We start from the raw sequence: 24,163 nt of genomic DNA on the forward strand, positions 1-24,163 counted from the left end.
GTTGCCATTTTCAATTATCCATTACTCTAAAATCTCCATAGCTGAATATTGGTTATTTATTCTCCAGGTGCACAGTTTTTATATTGTTAAAACACTTTACATTACAGTATTTCATTGTTTACCTTTTAAGTCTTCACTATTATGTTATTCTTATACATTTTTCTAAAGGTCCACATTTGTCTGACCATTTTTTATTTTGTATAATCTTTTTGTTGCTGTAAACACCAGAATTTCCCCATTGTGAGACAACAGTGCTTCTTGTAAGAGTTGTCATAAAATACAACTTTTGTAATTCGTTTCTGTAATTTTAGGATTTATTGTCTTAATATGTGACTTAATTCTCGTAATTTTATGACTAATTCTCGTTGTGACTTTTTTTCTCGTAATAGAACATCTTTATTGTCAAAAAAATACGAAAAATCTCTAGTCTGGCGCTAATAATCCGTTGTAGAGGGAATTCTCGGCATAACATATATTTAGAGGCATTTTTTATGATACATAAGATACTGACATAAGTCAGTTTTTTTTACACTGAGTAGCACTACTACTCCTGCAAGTCCCAGATGAGTTGAAAAGTAGTGCTGATAATGCAGAGTGGTAAACAAGGAGAAGAAGAGAGGAGAAAATTCAAGCGATACCCTTCATCAGTCTTTATGGGCAAAGCTTTCAGATATGCTAAAAAGTTTCTCCATTTCACATTTAACTTTTTTTCCCCCAGGAATCAAAAAAATAGTTTTAAATATAACACACCACTGTATGAGTAGTTTGGAGCGTACTGGATGTTAAAATAAAAATCAACATTTCAATACTGAACCAGTGTAATAGGAATACTATGTAACCCAATCCGGCTGTAGATGTCCCACAGTATTCTAATCTGTCCCAAGGACAAACACAGAGCATTATCAAGAGGAAACAGCCTGCTGGTCAATAATTAAATACTCTGTGTTGGTTTGTTCTGTAAAAGAGGATAAGAGAGACATTAGGATTTAGTTTTATTTAATCATTTATTGTTTCCCCTTTCAAGGAGGATGTAAAGTCCAGCTAGCCTTTAAAAAAAAAGCTTAGTGTTCAAGCTAAAAGTACCTCTTAAGTAGTGACAAATGCAAAGGAGTGAACAAATATTAGCTGAAAAAGGTGACACAGGGTGACAAGGAAAAAAATAAAAAGAATCCTGAACCTGTTAATGTACAAAGGAGAGATAGCATACGAAAGAAAACAGCCTGTGAAGAACTGGATGAACCTATGAGGTCCTTTTAACATCCAGGAGGACGTTGTAAACAATAAACCTGGCTCAATGGTATTGTGCATCAACAACAGTTTAAGAAAATGAGTTTTCTCTTAAATATTCAAAATCAGAGCATACAAATAAATCTAAATTATAAACAGTGGTATACACCCGGTGTGTCCTGATCACAAACATACAATCCCTGAAATTCAAAATTAAATGTAGACAAAGACAAAAACACCTAAACCAAAACTGTTACATAATTATAACAAAGATACTTTCAGGATTGAGTCACTGATTCAAAAGTTTTTATTAAAATCAAGACAGATCAAGAGATATTAACAAGACTTGTGCAAAATTTAAAATTCTTAAATAATAATAATGCACGTACCAAAGCTAAAAACAAAAAGTATAAATATTCACACTACTGTAGTTACCTACATGTGGCATTGCTCTGGGTAAAAACAGAATTATAATGCCACTGCTTTAAAAATAAAAAAAGGAGAGAACCCTGAAGAAGTTTACGTCTGGTGCTCGATGCTCACCAGATGCAAGCTCAGCGCTTTTTAACAGTTATCCTGTGGAGCTGGCTCGCAGCCCCGGCAACATGTGGCACGTCTGGAGCCTGGAGATGCAAGCGGAGCAACAGAGCTGTGGATACCAGGTCTCCTCTGAGGCAGGCTGCAGCAGCAGGCTGTCGGACGTTCAGCTCAGATGCGAACATGATCTCACCGGTGTGCAGTCGGTTGTGGACGAGGTCATTGTTGTGTTGCTGTTCGATTGGCCATAGCAAAGTTCTGCTGGAGCACAACCAGAGAGGTACGGAGCTGCGGAGGAGAACAACAGTGAAGATTAGGCTTCTGAATATTAAACCAAACTGCAACCTAATCTGCCTGCTAAACTACAGCATGCCATTTTTTCCAGATTTTTCAGATTTTGATACAGTAATTAAAATTAAATAGACTAAACTAAATAAAATACTGGACTACTAATCAACTTCTTCTCTGTAAGCACAGCTGATCTGAAGGTTTTGGGAATTTTTTGGAACAAACACCGTCATGAAGCCCGAGGAGCACGGCAGACAGGTCGGACGGAAGGATGTGGACAGGTTGGAATTATGAAAAAATACAAAAAGGAAAGATCTCCCACTGTGCTGTTCAAGCCTTCTAAAAACTGTATGGCTCAATGACAAACCTACCTAGACATGAATGTCCTCCTAAACAGAGCACTAATCAAAAAAGACTAAGATGCACAGCTGCACAGTGGTGCAACCCTGCCACCTTGCAGCAAGAAGGCTCCGGATTTGATTCCCTTTCTGCATGGAGTTTGCATGTTCTCCCAGTGCATGTGTGGGTTCTCTCCTGGTACTCTAGCTTCCTCCCACAGTTTAAAAACATGACTGTTAAGTTGCTTGGCTTCTCCCACGTGAGTGAGTGTGTGAATGGTTGTTAGTCCTGTTTGTCTCTGAGTTGTCCTGCGATAGACTGGTGACCTGTCCAGGGTGTACCCAGTCTCTCGCCCATTAACAGCTGGCAACAGCACCCTCACTACCCCAATTGGAATAAGCGTGACAGAAAATTTATGGATGGACTTAAAGATACAATGGTAACTCTGGAGAGGCTACAGAGACTTTCAGCTCAGGTGGAGGAATCTGTCCACAGGACACCCATTAGTCAGGACAAGAAGAAACCATAAGGTGTTATTTTCCATAAGTCATTTTGTGGATACAGCAAGTATGAAATAAAGTGTTCTGTTCTGGCCAGAAAAAACCTGACCCATCTGGCCAAAGGACAAAACACAGTAGAATCAGAACACTAATTCTGGACCACACATCTATACTGTAAGACAGGGTCAATCTTACTTTGGAGACGTATTTCTTCAAAAGCGATGTGAAAGCTGGTCATTACTGGCAGAAAAATTGATAAAGACAAACACCAAGGTTTATTTTCTAGCAGGATAACAACACTGGATGCATCTATTTCCCAATACTTGTGAATGCAACAGGCATTTAGCTCAGCAGAGTCCTGGTAACAAGTGACTCATTTGATTTCAGGAATGTTGGAAAACTCGTACATCGAAAAGCTGCAAGACGATAGCTCCTGCGGAAAGGACTTGGGCTCCTCCCCTTGTTTAGATCATAGATTAAGTGGAAAAAACCTGTAAATATATATTTTCCATTCTTGCCAAATATCCTGAATTGGATTTAGGTTTGGACTTTGACAACCCTGTTTTACAAAATGCTGACTGAACTTTCAAGATTAAAAGGCTAATTTAAGTAAAAAGCTGGTATGGGGATTCTCTAGAAGACCAGCAGTAAGACGAAATCTAAAAAAAAAAAAAAAAACTTTGCTTAAGGGAGCTGAATATAAATGCTCAACACATTTTATTTTGTAAATAATAGGTTATAAACAATACATTATTATCCTCCTACCTTCAATTACACAATTCTGCATCGGTCTATCACATTAGAACCCAATTAATTTAGGGAATAGGTTACATTTCATGATGGTACAAAGCTCACTTGTTCTAGAAGATGAATGGAGTCTTGCAGCACAGTTTTTAGCAGCTGCATGTCTTCATTGGTCCTGAACCCTGGTCCTGGTTTGGGACCAAACTGTGGTCCAAAGCTGTCAGAAACAGACCATTAACATATGCATGTAATTGCAGATGTATTTATGCTACGTGCAAGCAGAAAAACATGCAAAATTAAGCAACACATCTTACACAAAACGGTTGCAAAACTTTATAAACGGCCCTATAGATTAACCCGAGAAAATATTAAAAGTTTATCCAACCTGGTCTCCATCCTCTCCCTAAGCCGGTGCTTCGTGGTCAGATACATGCGGTGAGCCACGTCCTCCATGGCCCAAAGCTTAAAAAACAAGCCTAGATTCAGCACGATCAGGATCAACAGGCTGAAACAATAAGAAAACAATGTTGATATGTCACAACAAGACGGGAGGACAGCGGTATCAGATGAACAATAACACAAACACAAAGGGTTGCAACACCCGCTGAAAAAGGAATGACTTGCATGCTTGAGCTGTAAAGACGTCTATCCTCCCTCAAACATAAAAATCACAACATTCAAGTGCATCTTGGGTTCCTTAACTTACATTAAACTCATGCTAGCAACTATGGCAGCAGTGCTCCATCTGTGTGGGACCGTAGGATCTGCTGGGTCTGAAATACAGCACCAGATTGAAATGATTTTGTTAGCATTCCAACAGAAACTTCTATTTTTTTCTATAAAATCAATAAGGAAACATTGCACTGGTTTTCTGAAACAGGATGTCTTATTCCAGACACAGGAAATGTTTTGCAAGAGAAACTTGATGAATGTTGCCACACTTTTCAGTGACAATGCATCTTTTTACATTAAAATAACGGTGTCCAACTTCAGGTAATGTATGCAAATAGTTCAGTTTGTAACATTTTCATGCAAATCACAATTCAGCCACCGCCAAGCTGTATGGAGAAGGAAGTAGAGCAAAGCTAGATTGTTCTAAAAATGGGAACGTTTTTATTTTAAGTGTTCAATAAAAATGTTTTTACCCAGGTTTCCGTCTCTGGGCTCAGGATCCTGTCCGTACTGCTTGCTGGGCCTTCTGTGATCCAATATGGTGCGGCTAAAAGTTCGCCTCCTCCTGCGGAGTCCTCCCAGCTTCCCCGACTCTGCAGCTGACTGGTTCATCTCTGCCTCCTCCTCCATCAGCTCAGTTTCTGTGTCAACACAAGGAGACAAGCATGTGGAGAAGGAAAGTGGGTTACATTTAAAAATTAAAATCACCTCATAACCTAAGGATTCTGAACTATTTTCACGTTTCCCAAAAGGGAATGATTGTTAAATGAAAACCATATCCATTTCTTTGAAACTTTGAGAATTGTATAAACTTTTATGCCAAAACAAAGTCCAACAAACAAACCCTTTTTTTTTCAGTGCAAACAAGTTACCCTCTGTATTACTGCAATATAAGCTGCCTTGTGTCCACAGTCAATAGCTTCATCCAGCTTTTATATGAATTTCATAGTTCATTAGACTTCTATTTACTATAATTACAAACCATCAGAGTGAGACGCTGTACCTGAGATGTAGTAAAAATCTCTAAAACCTAGACATGTATTTGCATTTATCCTCGTTTACCAGGATAAATAAAGAATTTAGTGCAACTAGCTGCCTTTAAAATCCAATAAGTAAAGAGAAATCCAATCCAATAATGAGAAATCCAATAAGTAAAGAATGAATAATGAGGGAAAAGGCAAACATAGAAAATATGTTTCGGTCAGAATTAGGAATTATTATTATTTTTATGCTGGCAGACATATCCATCTAGAATCTTATAAAAAATGTTTTGAAAAAAGATGGTCTACATGTGGTCAATATGGGCTTTAATACTTTTTAAGGCTGAAAAAAATCAGATTAATCAATTATTGAAATAATTGTCAATTAATTTAGTTATTGATTAATCGTTAACTGGAGTTTAGAGACTAAAACATGCCTTTAGTTGACAGAGCAACCCACTTGGAGCAGTAATTATATCAAAATTGTAAAAAGATATACAAGTATTTTGCATCTATGATAGTAAAAATGTTTTCATCCATCAATATCAATATGTTCTATCCAGGACTCCTAAAATGAAAATGTTTTAGTTTCACCTGGTTTAACTTTAAGGAACCTTTGGCTATCTGATTATTTAATCGAAAAAATTATCGACAGATCAATTGATTTGCAAAATAATCGTTAGTTTCACCACCTTATAACGTTAAAAAAAAAAATTGTATTTGGCAAAATATATCTTCCTACAACATCACAATTATGTGCAAATGTGTGCTACCGCATGCAAATAACACAGCTTGATGTAGTTTGCAAACAATTACCAAAATATTTCAGTCAAAAAACATATAAAAAAAACTTTTACATGCAAAAACAATTTCATTGATTTCGTAATCATGTTGTACTTTACATTTATCCATTGCAATAAATCCAAACAGCAATGTTTAAAGTTGCGGTGTTATTTGTATCTACTGCCAGATAATATTAGTGTTTCATTCTCCATGGTGATATGACTTATTTAAGTACAATAAATGATAATGAAGGCGGGTAGCTGCAGTTTTGTGTGACTTGCATTCAGAGCTTCTGATAAGAGTGACTGTGATATCAGCCTTTATATTCTATGCCCTTCCTGCAAACACAGCAGTAATATGATTCAGCAGTGCAGTACTGTATGTGTGCTACAGGAAACTGTTCATATCAGATAAAATATCAAATAAATCACAGGCTGAGGACAAAAAGTAAAAGGACAAGCCCAGTCTGGCTCTGTACTGTCCAAAAAGAACTCACCCAACTGTCTAAAATAATCTTCAATGCCGCTCCAGGAGTTTTTGGAAATGAAGGATTTGACTAGACCCCATGGTGGTTTCCTGTACTTCACATCACAGTACACCCTAATGACACAAAGGGAAAGGTTTTAGTTCAAAGCTATACGTTTTAATAAAATAAAAGCAAGCAAATCAATTCTTTACTTCATCACCTTAGTCGACACTTGCGTTTGGAGATGCTTATGATGTAGTAGCGGTTGTGTGTGTAGAAGTAATCATGGTAGGGAACGTCATGAGTGTTTACCTCGGCATCCACCAGGTAATACTGACCCTCCCTGGATTCTTTGTAAAGAGTCTGGCGGGATAGACCAAGCACGGATGAGCCGAACAAAAACCCATGTTTACATGTCCGCTCAGCCATTCACAGACAGAAACACACCTGTTTCTCAGTAGCAGTGGAGAACTTCCCAATCAGGGGGTTATCGATGGTTATGGTGTAGTTTAGGTTCCGCCTGTCATTTCCTGAATCGTCCTTCTGCCAAGGTGTAAAGCTGGGATCTGGGGCAAAAAAAAAAAAAGGGTACATTTGATTAAAAAAAAAACGCTATCATGAATAAATTTTATTTAATATGAAAGAAACTGATCAAAGGTCCTACTTGTTATCCTTCGGATGCCCATAAACTTGCGGGTGAAGCTGGAGTCTGTGAAGAGCATCTCAAACATTTTGTTGGCACTTATGTGGAAAACCTTGTTGAGATAAAGTCGCCCCGTTTCCCCGGACCTTGCGATTCGGTCCTCCACTGATGGAAGAAAATATAACAGCAACGTCATGAACTGAAACAGCATCAACAAGATACGATCCATGTCACGGTTTGGCTGCTTTACCGTCTTCAAAGGTTTCAGAGCTGCTTTGCTCCGACTCATTCTCGTTGGCGTTAAGGTCCAAAGATTGCATGGAACGCTTGGACAGCCGCTCTGGGACTTGTCTGTCCAACGACAGACCCAGAGGACTTCGCTGCTGAGACGGGGTGCTACGAGATTCGTCCTGCAGGAGAAGGACATTATTGAGAAAATGTTTTGAACGAAAGATTGTGCTTAAAGATGCAAGAAAGGAAAAGGATACCGTGTTGGGGGTCCTTTGTGAGCCAATTGGTGAGGGGAAGTCCTCCCCTTGAGGTGTGGAGCTCTGCAAAGGAGCATTCTCTGCCACAGGGAGGCGCAGGCTGTTGGGCCGCTCTGGTCTACTGAGACCATCATCAGCACCACCGCCAGCTTTCTGCTGCAGGCTGAAAACAAAATCCATCAGCGCAAGGCCCCTGACTTTTTTTTTTTTTTTTTTAGCCAATTTTAGTTCCCGTGGAACAGGTCAGGAGGATATATATTATTTTAACATTTTGTTTGGTATTATTTAATCAAGATAAACGCTACCTCCCCCATTGAGGGTTTCAACTTCAACATACCTCTGATGACATCATATAAGGTAGAATCAGATCAGAGATCTCCTAACATCACATGAATCTTGTTCTGTTCCCTCTTTACTTGCATGTTTTTAAATCAAATGGTCGCTGCTAATTTCACCTTTAACCAGCTTTGTAGTACTGGATCTTTAATTTGACTTGTTGGAGTCTGTAATGAAGCATCTGAAGCATGAAGAATCTGTCTTAAGCCGTTTCTTTCCAAGTCCAACCTAATTCATCCCTTATACCTAATCTGAGGACAGGTGAATACCCAATGATTTGAAGTCATTTTTGTGATTTATTTTGGTTATTTTACTGAATGACAGCTTTTTTTTTTTTTTAAGAATCAGGGTCATGATGTCACTTTTTTTGTACCAGCTGGATGGCCCAAATGCAGATTAGAAATGGGGTGTTATAGGTGTGTTTTAAGCATTTTTAAGACCATCTTGACAAGACATTAAAAGTTCTTATCTGAGGAAACATAAACCGATACCTAATGGTTTGAGTGCACGTGTACAGAATACGTTTAAAAAGGAATAGAATGGAAGAAGGATGGGACACATTATCAAAGTTGCTTTAGAGGGTTGTGGTCCATTAAATGTTTCATTAGGATGATTTTGAAGTTTTGATGTGGTTTCCTGTAGAACAGCTCTATCATCAGTTACTTCCTCCAAAATTAATGTTCAGAAATGCAATCATACCAAATGAACCCACTTTGCACGGACCTACTGTACAGCCTACAGAGGAAGTCCCCAAAGTTGCAGAAAGCAGCACGAATCTGAACCCAAATTATATTTATTTTCAACCACAGAGCCTTTTCTTTTGTAGAACAGATAGTACACTCCTGAGTAACATCTTAAAACAGACAAAGAAATTATTAATTTTATTCTGGTTGATCTAACCAGGCTGCAAGTCAAGATCCAAAATAGCAATAACAGTTTTTTTGTGTTTGTTTTTTTTAAGGCCCCTCCTTAGTTTTAGGACTTAGACGAATGCGAAATATGCAGAGGTGGTGGGGGGGGAAAAACCCCAACATAAAATAAGCCAGATAATTTTAAGCTGACCACAACCATCTTTTCTGTTTTCTATAGCTTCCCAATATGATTTTAAGCTAAACTCTAGATCAAACATGAAAAACACACATAAACTATAACTAAATCTATGCTGAAACTCACTAATATTAAATAAACCCAACTAGTCAGATAATTTCTTATGCCTCTTATGTCATAAACACAGACTTACACGATAAAAAAAATTTTGTGTTAAAAATAATTGGGTATACATATACTTATTCCTTAGTCAATAAAAAGAACCCCTGTATAGTACATTTAACATCAGATAAAAACAAATCCAAGTATCCTTGGATAAGGAGGTTACCTGGTTTGTCCACTGAATTCTGGTGACACCTGTAAAATCTCCATCTCCTCATTGGTCAGGCCCAAATCATTGCCATAATGCTGTTTAACCATCTGCCACAGCTCCTGGCTTGTCAGAGTCTAAAAGAATAAGAAATAAATAAATGAAAACCAGAAGCATGTAGAGGTCTCCTCCTCCTTCATTCTCCAAGGTACCAGAAAGGGAGCAGAAAAACAAGCAATTATTAAGATCTCCATAAGGAATAGTTCCCATCTCCATGGGTGACAACCTAAACATAACCATCCGTCAACTGGGTCAGCCAGCTTGCATTATGTTGAAAGGAGCTCAGATTACCCAATATCTGCTGGGGACAAACACCCAGGAGCAAACCTTTCATTTCAGGCGGTAGAAACAGAAACAGATCTGCTCATTCAGACCAATATATACACAAGTTAATATTAAAATATTTCGGTAGCAAGTTCCTCCGGGGCTCTTACCTGTCAGAGGACATGTCCCCCCACCCCGCTGCGCGCTCTGGTACAAATAACGCCCTGTAACCTGAACGCACCGCCGCCGCGTTCAGGAAGTGCGCAAAGACGCGCCGCCCCAAATCCACCCGGACGGATATTTATTAGGAAACCCGGCGGTCCGGACCGCTGCGACGGTCTGGGCACAAAGCTTTTTGTCTGCAAGCCGCGGAGAACCAAGCAAGTTTAGATCCAAACAGCTGGTCGATGCAGATGAGGTTTCCTGGCCACACCCAGATGGGGTCAATGAACTCAGGTTGTTACGCAGGTGTTTACCTGAGCACGGAGACCGTTCAAGGAAAAGAAAAATGTTCAGTTCTGTTGGGTTCCAGCAGAACTGAAAAAAACAGCAGACAAGATAGCTGAAAGCCTTTAGGAAAGCAGAATATAGATAAGATGCCATTTGGGAAAGGGGAAAAAAATCATTAAAAAGTAAGAAACATGGCAAAAAAATTATGGGATGAAGATGAAAACGAAGATCTAAATCTGTAATTGTTAAAAATTATGGAGAAAGAAGCAGAAGGGAAGAGATAACTTATACTAGATTAAGAACTGGACATATCTACTTGAATGAGTTTCTGTTTGTACTAGGGAAGATAAATAATGACATGTGTGAGGGTTGTGAAAGAAAAGAAAATGTGGATCATGTTCTGATGGATTGCATTGAATATGCAACTGAAAGACAGGATGAGGAAAGTATTCCGTAAAAATAAAAAAATAAAAACAATCCACTGGATTTTGTTTCCAAGCTTTGAAGACGTTTCGCTTCCCATCCAGGAAGCTTTCTCAATTCAAAATGTCTAGATTCACAGTGAGTCTGAGGCTTTATATAGATGAGGCCTTTTATTGCTTGGAAACATGCAAATTGAAACTGACGAGCGGGTCGTTTTGTTCCATCGTTAGCCTGTAATGTCTGAAACTTGTCTATGGTTTGTGAAAGGTCTGCCTTTAAGGAAGAGATTATTCATCTGGCTGATGAGAGGAGGTACTTTGTTCCTCTGTGATGGGTTGGGAGTTGTGATGATACCTGGAAGAAATTAACTCAATAACTGAATTGTAAGTTTTTGGAAGCTGGAATCTGGATCCACCACCTCTGTTCAAGGTTGTTTTTTCTCTCTTAACATAGAATACTTCTCTCAAACCACCTATTTTCTTTATCCAAAATGTGTGAACAACAGTCCTCAAAAGAATGTGAGGATGATGAGGAAAGTAATTATGGAAAAAGGGAGAGAATGGAGTATTAAAGGAATTTTAGGGACAGATGGCCTTCAAGTTGTTTGCAATCAGCCAATCTAACAAAGAAGAAGAAGAAATAGGCTGCAATGGCAGATATTAAATGAAACAGCAGAAGTTCACTCTGAATTAAACTCCAGCATAATCCAGAAAAGGAGGAGGTCATCTTGTTTCCCCAACCTTTTTTCACTTGTGCATCCTTTTGGGCATTTTGTCTTACCATGAGCAACCCCCTCTCAATCAAACTTATTGATGATTGTCCAAAAGTAGAACGTGCAATAACACATTTTATTCAATCTTTAATCCGAGCATTTAATTCTTAAATATTTTGTTATTTTCACCTCAAATAAAGAGATGTTAGAATGTTGCCTGGAAGTTAGTAAGGAATGGAAATAAACACAAAATCATATCATGAACCTGTATTTCTAAAATTGGAGCTCCTATGAGTAACTCCCTTATAATCACATTTAAACTTGAGGAATTGGGAACAAAATACTGAACAAAATGTATAGTCAGACTGACTATTGTTTGTTTGATTGTTTTCCTTCATTTTCATTAAGACACCTGAGCTGCTTTGATGAGCTCCGATAGCTCAATGTGAAAAACAGCTGATACCAGGCTCTTCTCTCCAGTCTATTCCTCTGATTGGTTTTGATGTGTGTCAAAGCTGAAGGTGAACTCAAACATATAAAAAAAAAAATGTACTTTTTGGTTAAAGCTTGTTTAATTTTTTTCATTTGGGTCCTCACAACGCAGAAAAGATCCCACACTGGAAAAACGATCTAGAAATAAGTAAAAATGTCTTAGATTAAGTGTATTTACCCTTAATTTGAGTAGCTAAATTAGATAGTTTGCCAATAGAAGGAGTAGTTTTACTCTTAAAATAAGAAACTTAGATAATATGCACTTGAAATGAGACAAGGCAATTGTGTTTTCTTATTTTAAGTGTAAATTGTCTTGTTCCATTGGCAAAATGTCTCGTTTACTTCCTCAATCCAAGAACAAATGCAGTTATTCTAAGAAAAAATGACCTCTAGATTTATATTTTTTGCTACCTAAGAAAATATATTTTCATGTACCTCTTGCAATACACTCGCGAACCACTATGTATGCATACCCCCTGTTGGGAAACATTGAGCTGGTTCATTTAGTCCGTCTTCCGTGCTTTGTGTTTTTTTTATCTTTACCCCAACAACAACAACAACAAAAAACACTGAAAATAACAGTTACTTCCTCATTGCAAGAAACAAGGCCATTGTCACATTATTATTATCTAATTCCTTTTTCACACAATATAAACTAAAACAAATGATATACTAGACTGACAGTTCTGCCCTTAATTTGCAAAAAACTCAAACTCAGTCATTGAATGGGAATCAAATGAATTTTTAAATCTGGACTCTGGGCCGTTCTACCAAATGTTCTTTGCTATAAACCATTTCTACTGTATATTTAGGCAAAGTGTTGCAAAGGCTTATTGAATTTTGAAAGTTTATTATTATTCTACTGCCTCTAAGAATGGATTTTAGGAGGCTTTAACATGTATGGAAAAAAAAATCACAAATCTTTGCCAAAAGTTGTCCCTGCCCCCTGAGGAAAGAAATACACTTTTTTCACTTGGAAAGGTCCTCTTCTGACACTTTTAACCTCATGAACTTGAAACCAGGTCAGAAGGTATAAAACATATTGGTCTTACTTTGTTTAAAGCACAGAGAGTTTTAGTTAAATGGTGTTGCCTTGGCCACATGGCAAAGTGAGGCGTTTTGCCATGACTATACCTTTGGATCTCATTTCCACATAGATTGTTGAATCTGCAACAAAACGGCTATGATGGAATCTGACTAAAGCCCACACAGGAACCTGCCCAATATTTGGTGGCCATGGCTTAATTTCTCTACAGCGCCCCCTAAAAACACCAAAACAACTAGTCCCAAGCCAGGTCTTTACTAAGGATTATGAAACTTGGTACACATGTGTAACCAGCCAGGACGTACAAAAAAAAAAAAAAATGTCTGGTCCACACCTCACAGGAAGTCAGCCAATTTGAACTGAAGTTCAAATTTTCAGTGATTTTGCACTTTATAGTCTACATTTGAATTAACCCCTCCTAGAGCTTTTGAGTTACAGACTTCAAATTCACTGTATATTGACCAAAGTCATTGGGGATCAAAAGTTATTAAAGCATGTGGGCGTGGCCAAGCATCAATGATCTTTTGCCATGAAACAAAAGGTAAGCCCCAGACCATGTTTTAACTGAGAATTTGGTACACCTGTGAAAACCAACAGGACGCACAAAAAAGTCTCACAGGAAGTCGGCCATTATGAATCAAAGGTGCTTTTTTGTGTTATCAACTCATTTCGTATCTCAGCAAAGTGCTCATAGAGCTTTTGAGTTACATAACTTAAATCCAGTTTGCATTGACTTTAGGCATAGGCAACTATCAAACAAATTTTTCTACATCAAAGCATGTTGAGGTGGCCAAGCATCAAAATCTGACCTTCAGCCTTACAACATCATGGTTTTATGACTTCAATAAGCAAAGTCAGAAGAGTACGCTTTTTCTGTGTGTCATCTTGAAAGAGCGTTGACCACAAACAGATTTTGGAGATATCAGTTTAGCCCCGCCCACTGAGATCAAGAACTTTCACTGTAGGAACCCCTGGCTTTTCTCTGCAAGCCCTATGGAATAGGAAATCGCTGGAACTTATTTATTTTTATTATGCTTTATTTACAACATACAATTTACAAAATCTCTAATTGGGAGACATGATTGCAGAAAATATAGAAGTTAAAATACCTACAATAAAAAAAATAAATAAACAAAATACTTAAGCAGAGGCAGTTCAATAGCTGGAACTGCTTTCAGGAATGTCGTATTTAGGTCACAGTGGCGTGGACGTGGGGACGCCGTTGAGCAGGTTTCGCGGTTGCATTATGCCGAGCGGCGCTAGTTAAAAGTTGTTTGAGCAAATTATGTTCTAATAAAATGTCCTTCCATTTGCACCCTGTATTTAGGGCTTTTAAATTTTCAACAAACAATCCTCTCTAATCAGAGCACGCCCTCTTCCACGGGTTTGCAGTTTCCTACACAGCTTGTGGCAAACTTATGATTTTTTCCCCCCTTAAAAAAATTCCAGATATGTAGAGGATCATAAACACATTGTCACCCAAGAGGTGAACCTGCCGCTTCTCAGCTCTATTCATTATTTGGGGTCTTCTGAAATTTAGCTGTTGGGATATCAGAGTGAAGGGGTGGAGTAAAAATGTGTAGGTCTCGTTTTAATTTTCATTTGAAAAACAAAATTCTCTTTATCTCAATAAAATCAAAAGTACATTTAAGTTTGAGGCTCTAATGTGATAAAATGTTTCCAATTTTAAGGACTATAAATACTTTTGCAAGGGACTAGAGCATTAAAACTGATAGCTCAAGTTCTTACTATGGTTTTAGTCAACATCTTGTGCATCTAATGGAGCCCCAGATGAACCTCCAGATGCTTTAAAATGACAGTTTATTCTCCATCCTGATGTTTTCCATATCAAACTGGCACAATCTGACATTTAAGCCTTCTTTTCTCATTATTTTTCTGCCTCTGGGGTTCAGAGTTTTGCATTTAAGTCATTTGTAAATGTTTTATCTGAACACAGTCGATCAAAAACGCTTGAACACACCTGCAGTTTAGCTTTTTCCAAATTTGTAGTTTTCCAAAAGGCAAAAGTAAAAAAAAAAAAAAAGGTTTATTTTTTTTCTCATCAATAACTGAGCCAAAAGGTAAAAGCCTAGATCCCGTGGGTTTATTTTTAACTATGCAACCACGTCACACATGAGCAAATCTCAAACGCTACCTCCGCCTGTAGAAGAGCAAACAAAAACTCTGTCTGTTGAACTTGTGTGAAAGCCCTGCAGCTCTGCAGCATTGATAACCTCGAAGACTGTGAGATTTCTTTATCTACTTTCAGATAGGGCCTTTTTAAAGATTTTAGACAGTAGAAATCTGATTGCGAATGACCAGCAGACCTTTCTGCGAGGAGCATGCAGGAAGTGCCTTACCTTGTCCAGCAGAGTGTTCTGCCACATGCGGAAAACGCTCTGATAGCTTTTCTCTCTTGCAGAGAAAGATGCAAAGAAATACTGTGAATGAATGAAAAGGCGATCAGCAGCATATTTGGGATAATGCATGTATTGTTGTTAAAAAAAGAGTCTGGAAAAAAAGGAGCTTTTAAAACCCAATACCTTCTCGGTGTTTGTGCAAATCTGGATGGCGTTGGGTATCAGTCGAGCCATTTTCTCTCTGGACATTGATGTGATATCTTTGAGAGGCAGTATAATCTGTAAATACATTTCAAATGGAGAGATATTACGATAAGTTAGGAGTAACTTGACCTATTTTAGGATTATGATATTATGCATAAGGCCAGTAAAGAATTATATAAAAAAAATAATAAATCTCCACCCTCTCTGAATGACTAAAACAGTGAGATTCATATAAACATCACCTAAGATACATTTATTTAGATTCAAACCCAAAGAAATTAAAAATGGTCCACCTTCTAACCTTTTTGTATCCCTTGTTTTTGTCTCCAACTAAAGCAAAACCATATTTCTTTATTTTTTAAAAGATGCACTGTACAGAAACAAAGTATTCTGCAATAATATGATTTTATTTGCATATTTAACCTTTTTATTTGCATCAGAACAAACCACCCCTCTGCCACACTCCAATAATCATACACTGTGATCTAAAAAATAAAAGGTGCTCAATTAAAGACGCTAGTTTCATGTTATTTTTATTTTTACATTTGATTGTTTTTCCGCGGGTGAATATTTTCTCCTAAATGTGATTTAAACTGTGGTACCATAACTCTCTGTTCCCTGAGGAGTTTCATAATTTGTCAAAAACAGTAGATGATTGCAAAACTTACCCTGAAGATGCGTTCCTCAGGAATTTAATGTTTTACAATACCAGCTCATTTCCTGAACATTGAGTTTAGTCATCAGAAAACTAATGTTCCCTCCTCTATGTTGCCAAAAAGCAGAATGCTTGGTTTTTAAATAAAATAGTTTTGACATGTATGTAATTTAGTTTAATGCTGAACTGAAGTGTTTTCCAGAGTTTTATTTATTGTCATTACACTGTCACAAGTACGAAGCAACAAAATGAATTCTGTGCATTTAACCCATCCTCTTTGGGGTGCAGTGGGCTGCCATTGTGCAGCGCCCGGGGAGCAGTGGGGGGCTTAAGGGAGTGGAGCTTCAACTCAGAACATCAGGATTCCAAGTGCAACACCCTAACCCAGAGGTCTTCAACAGGGTCCGCGACTCTAGGGGGTCCACCGAGGTACTGCATGAGAGTCGCATAAGTTTTGGTTGCAGTCTTTTCCACTAATTGAAATGGCTTTAAATACATATTAACATGAATTCAACACACTGTAGTAAACAGATAAATGGAGGCAGAAGCTGTCTTTCAGTCATCAATGCACACATTCATCGACACACTGGAGCTCTTTCAAGCTGGACACCGTTTCATTCACAACACCTGTTCCATCAACCAGGAATCAGAAATATTTTAATAATCTCAGGGTGAAATTACTTTCGTGACATGACACTAACTGGAATAGAGTGACTATATGATCAGTTTGATATAACACAATTTCATACAATATGTATAATTATGAGTTCCCCGCTCCATTTCTTCATCAGTTTGGGGCAGAGATGGGAAGTAACGAAGTACAAATACTTTGTTACTGTACTCAAGTAGATTTTTGTGATATTTTTACTTTACTTTACTACTTATTTTTATGGCGACTTTTTACTTCTACTCCTTACATTTTTACACAAATATCTGTACTTTCTACTCCTTACATTTTAAAAAATTGTCTCGTTACTTTAGTTTTGAATCATTTCAATGGAGTTACCGTTATTATTTTTCACGTCATCAATACCAAATTCAATCTAATTGGATGGGAATCTATGTTGCATTTGACGCACCACTACAAGATGAATCGACAGATTCGGCGGTATTCATTGGCGGCAAATCATTGCAGCTTGGTGGCGGTGGCGTTAGCATAGTAGCATGGACGACGAGATGATTGAAAATGAACACAACGGAGATCTAGTCCTATTGGCAGACATCCATTTAAAATGTAGGCAACGGCATGAAAAAAGGGGTTTCTACTTTTACTTTTATACTTTAAGTAAATTTACAAGCCTGTACTTTGTTACTTTTACTTGAGTAAAGAAGTTTAATCAGTACTTCCACTTTTACCAGAGTATTTTTTAACACAAGTATCTGTACTTTTACTCAAGTACGGAAAGTGAGTACTTTTGCCATCTCTGGTTTGGGGGTCCTTGGCCTGGAAAACGTCAAAGACCCCTGCCCTGACCACTAGGCTGAAACTCCCCCAAAGCAGGCATTAGCATGAAGAGTCTTGCCCACCCAGCCCATGGGATACGAACCCCCCATGGAATACGAACCCAGGCTTCCTGTTTGCAGGATTGGTGACTTACCACTTGAGCTAGCCAGCCCCCCAAAAGCCAACATCATATAAAAAAAATACGAAACATCCATCCATTTTTCGTTACGCTTATCCCTGCTGGGGTCACAAGGGGTGCTGGTGTCCAGCTGTCTACTGGCGAGAGGCGGGGGACCATAGACAGGTCGCCATTCCAGGGCACGGCAACAGAGAGACAAACAATCATGATTCTGGAGAGAACCCACGCATACACAGGGAGAACATTCAAACTCCATGCAGAAAGACCCCGCTACCCACTGCGCTAAACAATTGTATTAATTTGATATTAATTACATAAAAAAAAACTGAAATAGAAGTAAAAAAAAAAAAAGAGGCCAAATTAACTTCACCTAGGAACGTTAACGCCATATTTTTCAGGTTAATCCAGGGTCCATAAATCCGTGAAAAGACATTTGGAGGAGGCACAATGTTATAAGTGATGGTAATTAATGTCTAAAATCGAGCCCAGTATGTAAGTCATGGTTGAAGACGAGTTATATTTAATCTTCTAAAGTAAGCTGAGGTCACTGCTCTAAATAATTGTGCTGATAAGCAAAACCACATCAATCTGTACAGATTATCTCAGTGGAGGTTATTCTCTGCTGGAAGATATTATCAAATAAACACAAATGAATAAACAAATGTCTTCACTTAATGTATTTGTATGATACAAATTAGGTCTCAGAGTAACTCTACCAAGCCTGTTCGAAATGCAACAGCTGTTAACATGTTAAAGCAGTGGCGGATCTATACCATAATTACTAAGGGGGGCCAGCTTGTTCTCGTGAAAATCATGAAAATGCAAATAAAAATTTGTATTTTTGGTTTGAAAATTGTCATTTTTATTTACAGAAAATGTAACAAAATATGAAATAATAAGTTTCTAAATAAATCCACTACTAAATCTACTATAATATCTACTAAAAGGTAAAATAAATATGAAATAACAGGTCAAAGTATATTCATAATTCATGAATATTGCATTTTTTGGCCTATTTTAAATAAAAAATTATCAGTTTTAATCAAATTATAATTGGAAAACAAGTTCTAACTGAAATGAGTTTTGGTTTCAATACAACTGATCATCTGAATTTTCAAACCCTAATTAAAAAAAATTTTCAAAGGAAAAAAAAGGAAATGGGTCCAAGCAACCTGACCATCTGTATGTCTGTTTTAGTACATATCATCATTAGAATTTCTTTTATTGTTACGTCTTCAGTACAGGGGCCATAAAACGGGCCAGGACCAGTTCTTTAAGGGCACTGCCCCCTCTTTGCCCCTCTCTAGAACTGCCTTTGCTCTAAACAATTGCATTTTATTCAGAATGTTTATATTTTTTGGATAGAGTAAAATTAAATTAAAAATTTAACAAACAGTTCCGTTTTCTTTGAGCTTCCTCATCCCTTCCTTTACACTTTCATTACCTTGGTACCACGAAACACATTGCTGTAGAAAGAGATCCAGTTCTCAGAGAGGTACATGCGTCCCTGGAGGAGAATGTCCCGCTGGAGGGCGCAGGGATAGTCTGAGGAGAAAAGTAAACACAGATAACCCAAATGAGAACACCTACAGTTACTCTCAGAGGGTGGATTTTAAGGCACATAGGAAAAATGCGGCTTTAATGTTTTAACATGTAGCCAAGAGTATTTATCTCCCGCTAACAACATCATCTTGAAAGTGTTGTTTTATTTAGCCAATATATTAATTTTTACAATCCCATTTTTACCTAATATGAGCATTTCAGTTTCCGGCAGCTCCTTGAACATCCTCTTAAACTCATCCAACCTTTGTTTGTAGCTCGGAATTGGAGATTGAGGCACAGCAAGACATTGAGGCAAAGCTTCCAAGCTCTGCTGAAGGATATCAGAAGATTAAGGGTTGACAGACATTTAAAACCAATTTTTACTGAATATTTCTTTTTGCCCTTTCAATGGATAATGCATGAAAGAAAGTTGCAGTACTCCATCTACACCGCTAGAGGGTAATGAAAGCTATTTGGTTTAATCTTAGATTTTTAGTTGATTCTAAACAAGTCTTCTCATCTGGAGTAAATCTGAGGAAAATTTAAGTCTTAATATTCTGATAGGTTTTCAGGTTCTTTAGTCGGGTGGGATTTAATGTGTGCTTACATCATCCTCCAAGCTCAGCCTCTCCTCCAGCAGAGATCCACTTTCATCTGTAACCTCATCACTACCCACTGCTGACTGGTTGGATAGCTGCTCCATGGGCTCCTCCTGACTGCTTAGAGAAAAAATATCTGGTTACGACAGTGAAGGACAACATAGAAGAGTAAAAGGATGTCAAGGTTTTTGAAAATAAACAAAACATTAGGATTTCTCAACATTTCACATACACATTGCAAAAAAAAAAAAAAACAATATCAAATTTCACTGGATTTTCCCACTCAGTAGCTAACAGTAGTTGTTTGGACTTTCAAAAATAACAATGTCTATTAAATATGTGGCCTACATAAATTGGCATTTTAGGCAAGAGTAAAAATTATTGTTGCACTACCGATACCAGTAGACCCGGGGCCCTGATCCAGCACTAAAATGGTGGCATCGGTATCGGCAAGTACCAACAAATAGGGCATCGATACCATCATGAGAGCCAAGTAGTATGCAGTTCTTCATATATATATATATATATATATATATATATATATATATATATATATATATATACACACATCAATTTAAAACACATGGTATTGTTATGGTATCGGTATCGCCCAATACTGCACAGCCAGGTCTAGAGTATCGGTATCTGGGACAAAAAAATGGCATATAATATAAAAAAATAGAAAAGAGTATAAGATTGAACTAAAAATATAGATTTTTTTGAAAAATAATTAAAAATAAAATTATTAGCAGTAAATTAAATAGTTGCACAAATATTCACCTCCTCAGGTCAGTAATTAGTGAATGCATTTTTGATGTCAGCCACAGTACTGATTATGTCAGAGCCAAATCTGAACAACTCAATATATGGCAGATTGTTCCAGTTGTTAATAATGGGCACAAACTGAAATTTTCCACCTCAGTTTGGTCTCTCTAGACATAGACTCAATTTTATTTATCCCTTGGGATTACTTCTTCAGGGAAATTCTGGATAGTAGCTTATATAGAGTACAATACGCAGAATTAAGGCAAGATGCTATTAAAGATAAAAATATAAAAAGGTTGTTATGTCCTGGAATATGTTTCCCTTAGATATAAATATATCTGCGTGGTAGTGAGCTATGGAAAGACTACACAGTAGTTGGTTTGGATTATTGCACTTCCACTGCAGAAATGTACTGACCATATAAATAATTAAAAACTATACAGACTACACAGTAGTTGGCATTATTGCACAGTGAAGGAGAAGAATATTGCACATGAATGAAAATAGGTAATTTTTTGCATAAGATGTCCACATTCATTTCAAATAACTGACTATTGAATAACCCAGAAATAAACTATTGTTAAAATAGACAAGAATCTGAGTCACTGAAGCTTTTCTCTGCCTCAGATGGTTTCTAGCCATCTTTAAGGTATTCCTCTTTTTCAGTCTCTCATTCTGTGAGGACTGACAGCTCTATACTCCTTCAAAGGGATAATTTAACTAAAAACTCAATGGGATGCCCCATATGTTAAACTGTTACCAACTCTTTAACTGTTAGAGCGGTTGCAATTTTAAGAAATCCTTTAATTCCTATATTTTTCATTAAATGGAATGTTTGTTAGATCACTCACTGTAGGAAGCATCCAAACGGGGGTGAATACTTTTTAATTGGCTTTGCATAACTTTATTAAGAGCCATCAAGGTTATCAGTTACATTTTCATATTCCAAAAGAAGGCTTAATAGGAGTAAATATTACCATAAAATATGAATAAATTAGAAAATGTACAATCATTTTTCCTCCTGTAATATGGTCCATACGCAAATACAATTTTGATCCTTAAGAGGACATACTTTAACATCTTTTGACGAATTACATTTTCATCACAGATACACAATGCAAACATCTGTGGCCCCAGTACGGAAACCTGTGGGACCCCATGTGTGATTTATTGTCCATAAAGTGCAGATTTCCTGAATCTTATATATTTTTCCCTCTATTTTTAAAAGTTGTATTCAGTGTCCACCATCTCCAAACTGTACCTTTTGTTATTAATGCAATGTTGATCTAATTCTGTCTGACCTTATCCATTAATTTAGACAAGAAGGGGCACAGTCACCATGGCTCTTCAACATGTGCAGGGCCCTGCTTTTATCACCCTATGATATCCTATAGTGTTCTACACTGCGTTTCGGCTGTAGGGGAGGCTGTTCAGAGCAGGACAGGGAGAGACTGGACCAGCTGGTCAGGACAGCGTGTGCAGGGGCTAAACAGATATCCATCATGAACCATGCCTCTTACCCCCATTCTAAGCAGCTCCTTCAACAGCAGGATGCAGCTGCAACAATGCAGGAAGAAACGTTTCGAAGGTTATTCCTCCAGTCAGCAATAAGACTCTACTAGGGCTGCAACTAATGATTATTTTACAAATCGATTAACCTGTCAATTATTTTTTCAATAAATCGATTATTAATCGGATTGCCAAAGTAGACTTTTTACAAAATTAAACCATCTTACATGCAAAATGTTTTTTTTTTTAAACAATCTCGGTATAATTACTGCTCTAAGTGGGTTGCTCTGTCAGCTAAAGGCATGTTTTAAAGTCTCTATACTCCAGTTAATGATTAATCGATTACTGAATCAGTTGATGATTATATTAATAATATTACACATTTGACCTCACTTATCTATCTTCTGATATATATTGCTTCAACTTATTTTAAATAACAGTTTTTGTATGTTTTTATCAGAATTATTTTCCTCGATGTGCACCTTTTACATCTTTTGCTGCTGTGATAAATAAATTTCCCCACTTAGTGCCTGAATTCATTCTCATTTTATATTAAAGTTTGCAGCCACAGTAGGACATTTTAAGCAAACTGTAAAACTCACACATTTAAATCTAGATTTTCAGAATTAGACATTTATAATTTACTTTTTTTTACATGCTCCAGATATACAAACATTTATATATAACTATAAATCCAAATAAAGTGGCATTGTGCGAAAACAGTGCAAGGAATGAATAAATGTCAGTTATAGAAGGGGGGGCGTTGTAGAGATTGAATAGTTCAGAAGTAAATGGTACAATTATTTTTCCTCCTAAAATGGTTCATGAACAAATGCAACTTTGATCCTCCTTTTAGGAGTTAGCAAACACAGGATTCTGTAAAATGTTAGAGATCTTAAGGGAACATGGTGCACTGATTAGGTAGCAAGACCTTTGAGGTTTTCAGCTGTTTGGGCCCAGTAGGGACCTATAGTCAGCTCCTTCGTGGAACAATTAACAGAACATTAAAGACAGGATTGCAAAAACAAGTAACCTACGTCTTTTTGATTCAGGACAACTCTGGTAAAAGCCGAGCCACAGCGAGCAGGCCATCACTTCCTGGGAAACAGCAATATAAGGCTCCCCAGTGGTAACACCCCTTGGCAACCTGTCTCATTTTACCCCCCCAAATCCCACTACAGTCCACTTAATGATTTCAACCTAATGCCCTTTTGGGGCTAAATTAAAATAGATTATTCAGAGAAAGAAGAACAAGCAAAAAAAAAAACATGGGATCCCAACTTTTAACCACATGCACATAGAGGACATATACAAATGATTCTGCCAAAATGGGATAATTCTATCTTTTTATGTTTGTACATACCCCTTATAAGGCCGTCCTGTACAACTGCCCATTTCAAAACCACCTGCATATGATGGTTGGTCAATCCTTACACACATTTCAAGTCTTTATGTATATTCATTTTAGATAATATAGGTGAAAAAGTTCAATTACAGAATAAAGTTTCTATTTAACTAAAGACTTTCTAACTAAAACTGAGGCATTGGCTCAATCATAAACCTGTGATCTTAAGGGAATTAGTTTGTTGGAATATTTTAAGTATCACAGTTTAACTGATCAGTAAAAAAAGTTGGGGAAAAAAGAGGAAAATTTTAAAAAGGCGTCATTCAACAGAGCTTTTCAAAACAATTGAGTTTCAGTGAAAGAAAAACAGGTTTGTCTGGAGCGCTAAATTTAGGATGAGTTTAATCCTGCTTCCTTCTACCGTGATCCGCACACAAAGTTAAAATCAGCAGATCTGAATCAAAAATAATGTTTTTTTTTTCCTGATAAGAGCCATCAGCTGATCCGATCAGATAAAATCCCCGCGGTGTTCTGTCACGCGTGGGCTCTCCAAGGCAGAGGCGCGCCCATCGGTCACTTACCTCACACGGTGAGGACCCAGGGTTCCTGTTCGGTCAAACTGGACTTAAAAAAGAAAAAAAAAAGGTGGGTTTGTTTGGTTGTGGAGCCCCCTGAGGTGAATAGCTTCCTCCTTCCTGTCTCTGCTGCTCCTGCAGGTGCGTCTCATCCAGCCACAGACGCATCTAATGGGAATTGACGCCCATTTATTTGCTATTAACCAATCCTCTTCCAGAA

The 24,163-nt window shown here is 37.5% G+C and overlaps 1 protein-coding gene across 4 annotated transcripts; it reads right to left on the reverse strand.

Annotated features, from left to right (window-relative positions):
* Window positions 1–911: 911 nt before the first annotated feature.
* gramd1c (GRAM domain containing 1C) lies at window positions 912–24,091 on the reverse strand. Of its 4 annotated transcripts, none has more exons than XM_015395306.1 (18): window positions 23,950–24,091; window positions 19,758–19,869; window positions 19,355–19,481; window positions 19,053–19,153; window positions 15,350–15,445; window positions 15,167–15,247; window positions 9,379–9,497; window positions 7,668–7,830; window positions 7,430–7,589; window positions 7,201–7,344; window positions 6,984–7,102; window positions 6,757–6,899; window positions 6,567–6,670; window positions 4,781–4,948; window positions 4,342–4,408; window positions 4,021–4,140; window positions 3,747–3,852; window positions 912–2,052 (listed from the first exon to the last, which is right to left on the reverse strand). In XM_015395306.1, the coding sequence occupies exons 2-18, from the start codon at window positions 19,851–19,853 to the stop codon at window positions 1,984–1,986; spliced, it is 1,983 nt and encodes a 660-aa protein (XP_015250792.1). In that variant the 5' UTR covers window positions 19,854–19,869; window positions 23,950–24,091; the 3' UTR covers window positions 912–1,983. The 4 variants fall into 4 exon arrangements, with proteins under 4 accessions (XP_015250792.1, XP_015250791.1, XP_015250794.1 ...); XM_015395305.1 differs by having other exon boundaries at window positions 913–2,052; window positions 19,758–19,866; XM_015395308.1 differs by having other exon boundaries at window positions 915–2,052; window positions 19,355–19,478.
* Window positions 24,092–24,163: the final 72 nt, after the last annotated feature.

The sequence above is a fragment of the Cyprinodon variegatus genome, unplaced genomic scaffold, assembly GCF_000732505.1.
Source record: "Cyprinodon variegatus isolate N-32 unplaced genomic scaffold, C_variegatus-1.0 Scaffold736, whole genome shotgun sequence".
Lineage (NCBI taxonomy): Eukaryota > Metazoa > Chordata > Actinopteri > Cyprinodontiformes > Cyprinodontidae > Cyprinodon > Cyprinodon variegatus.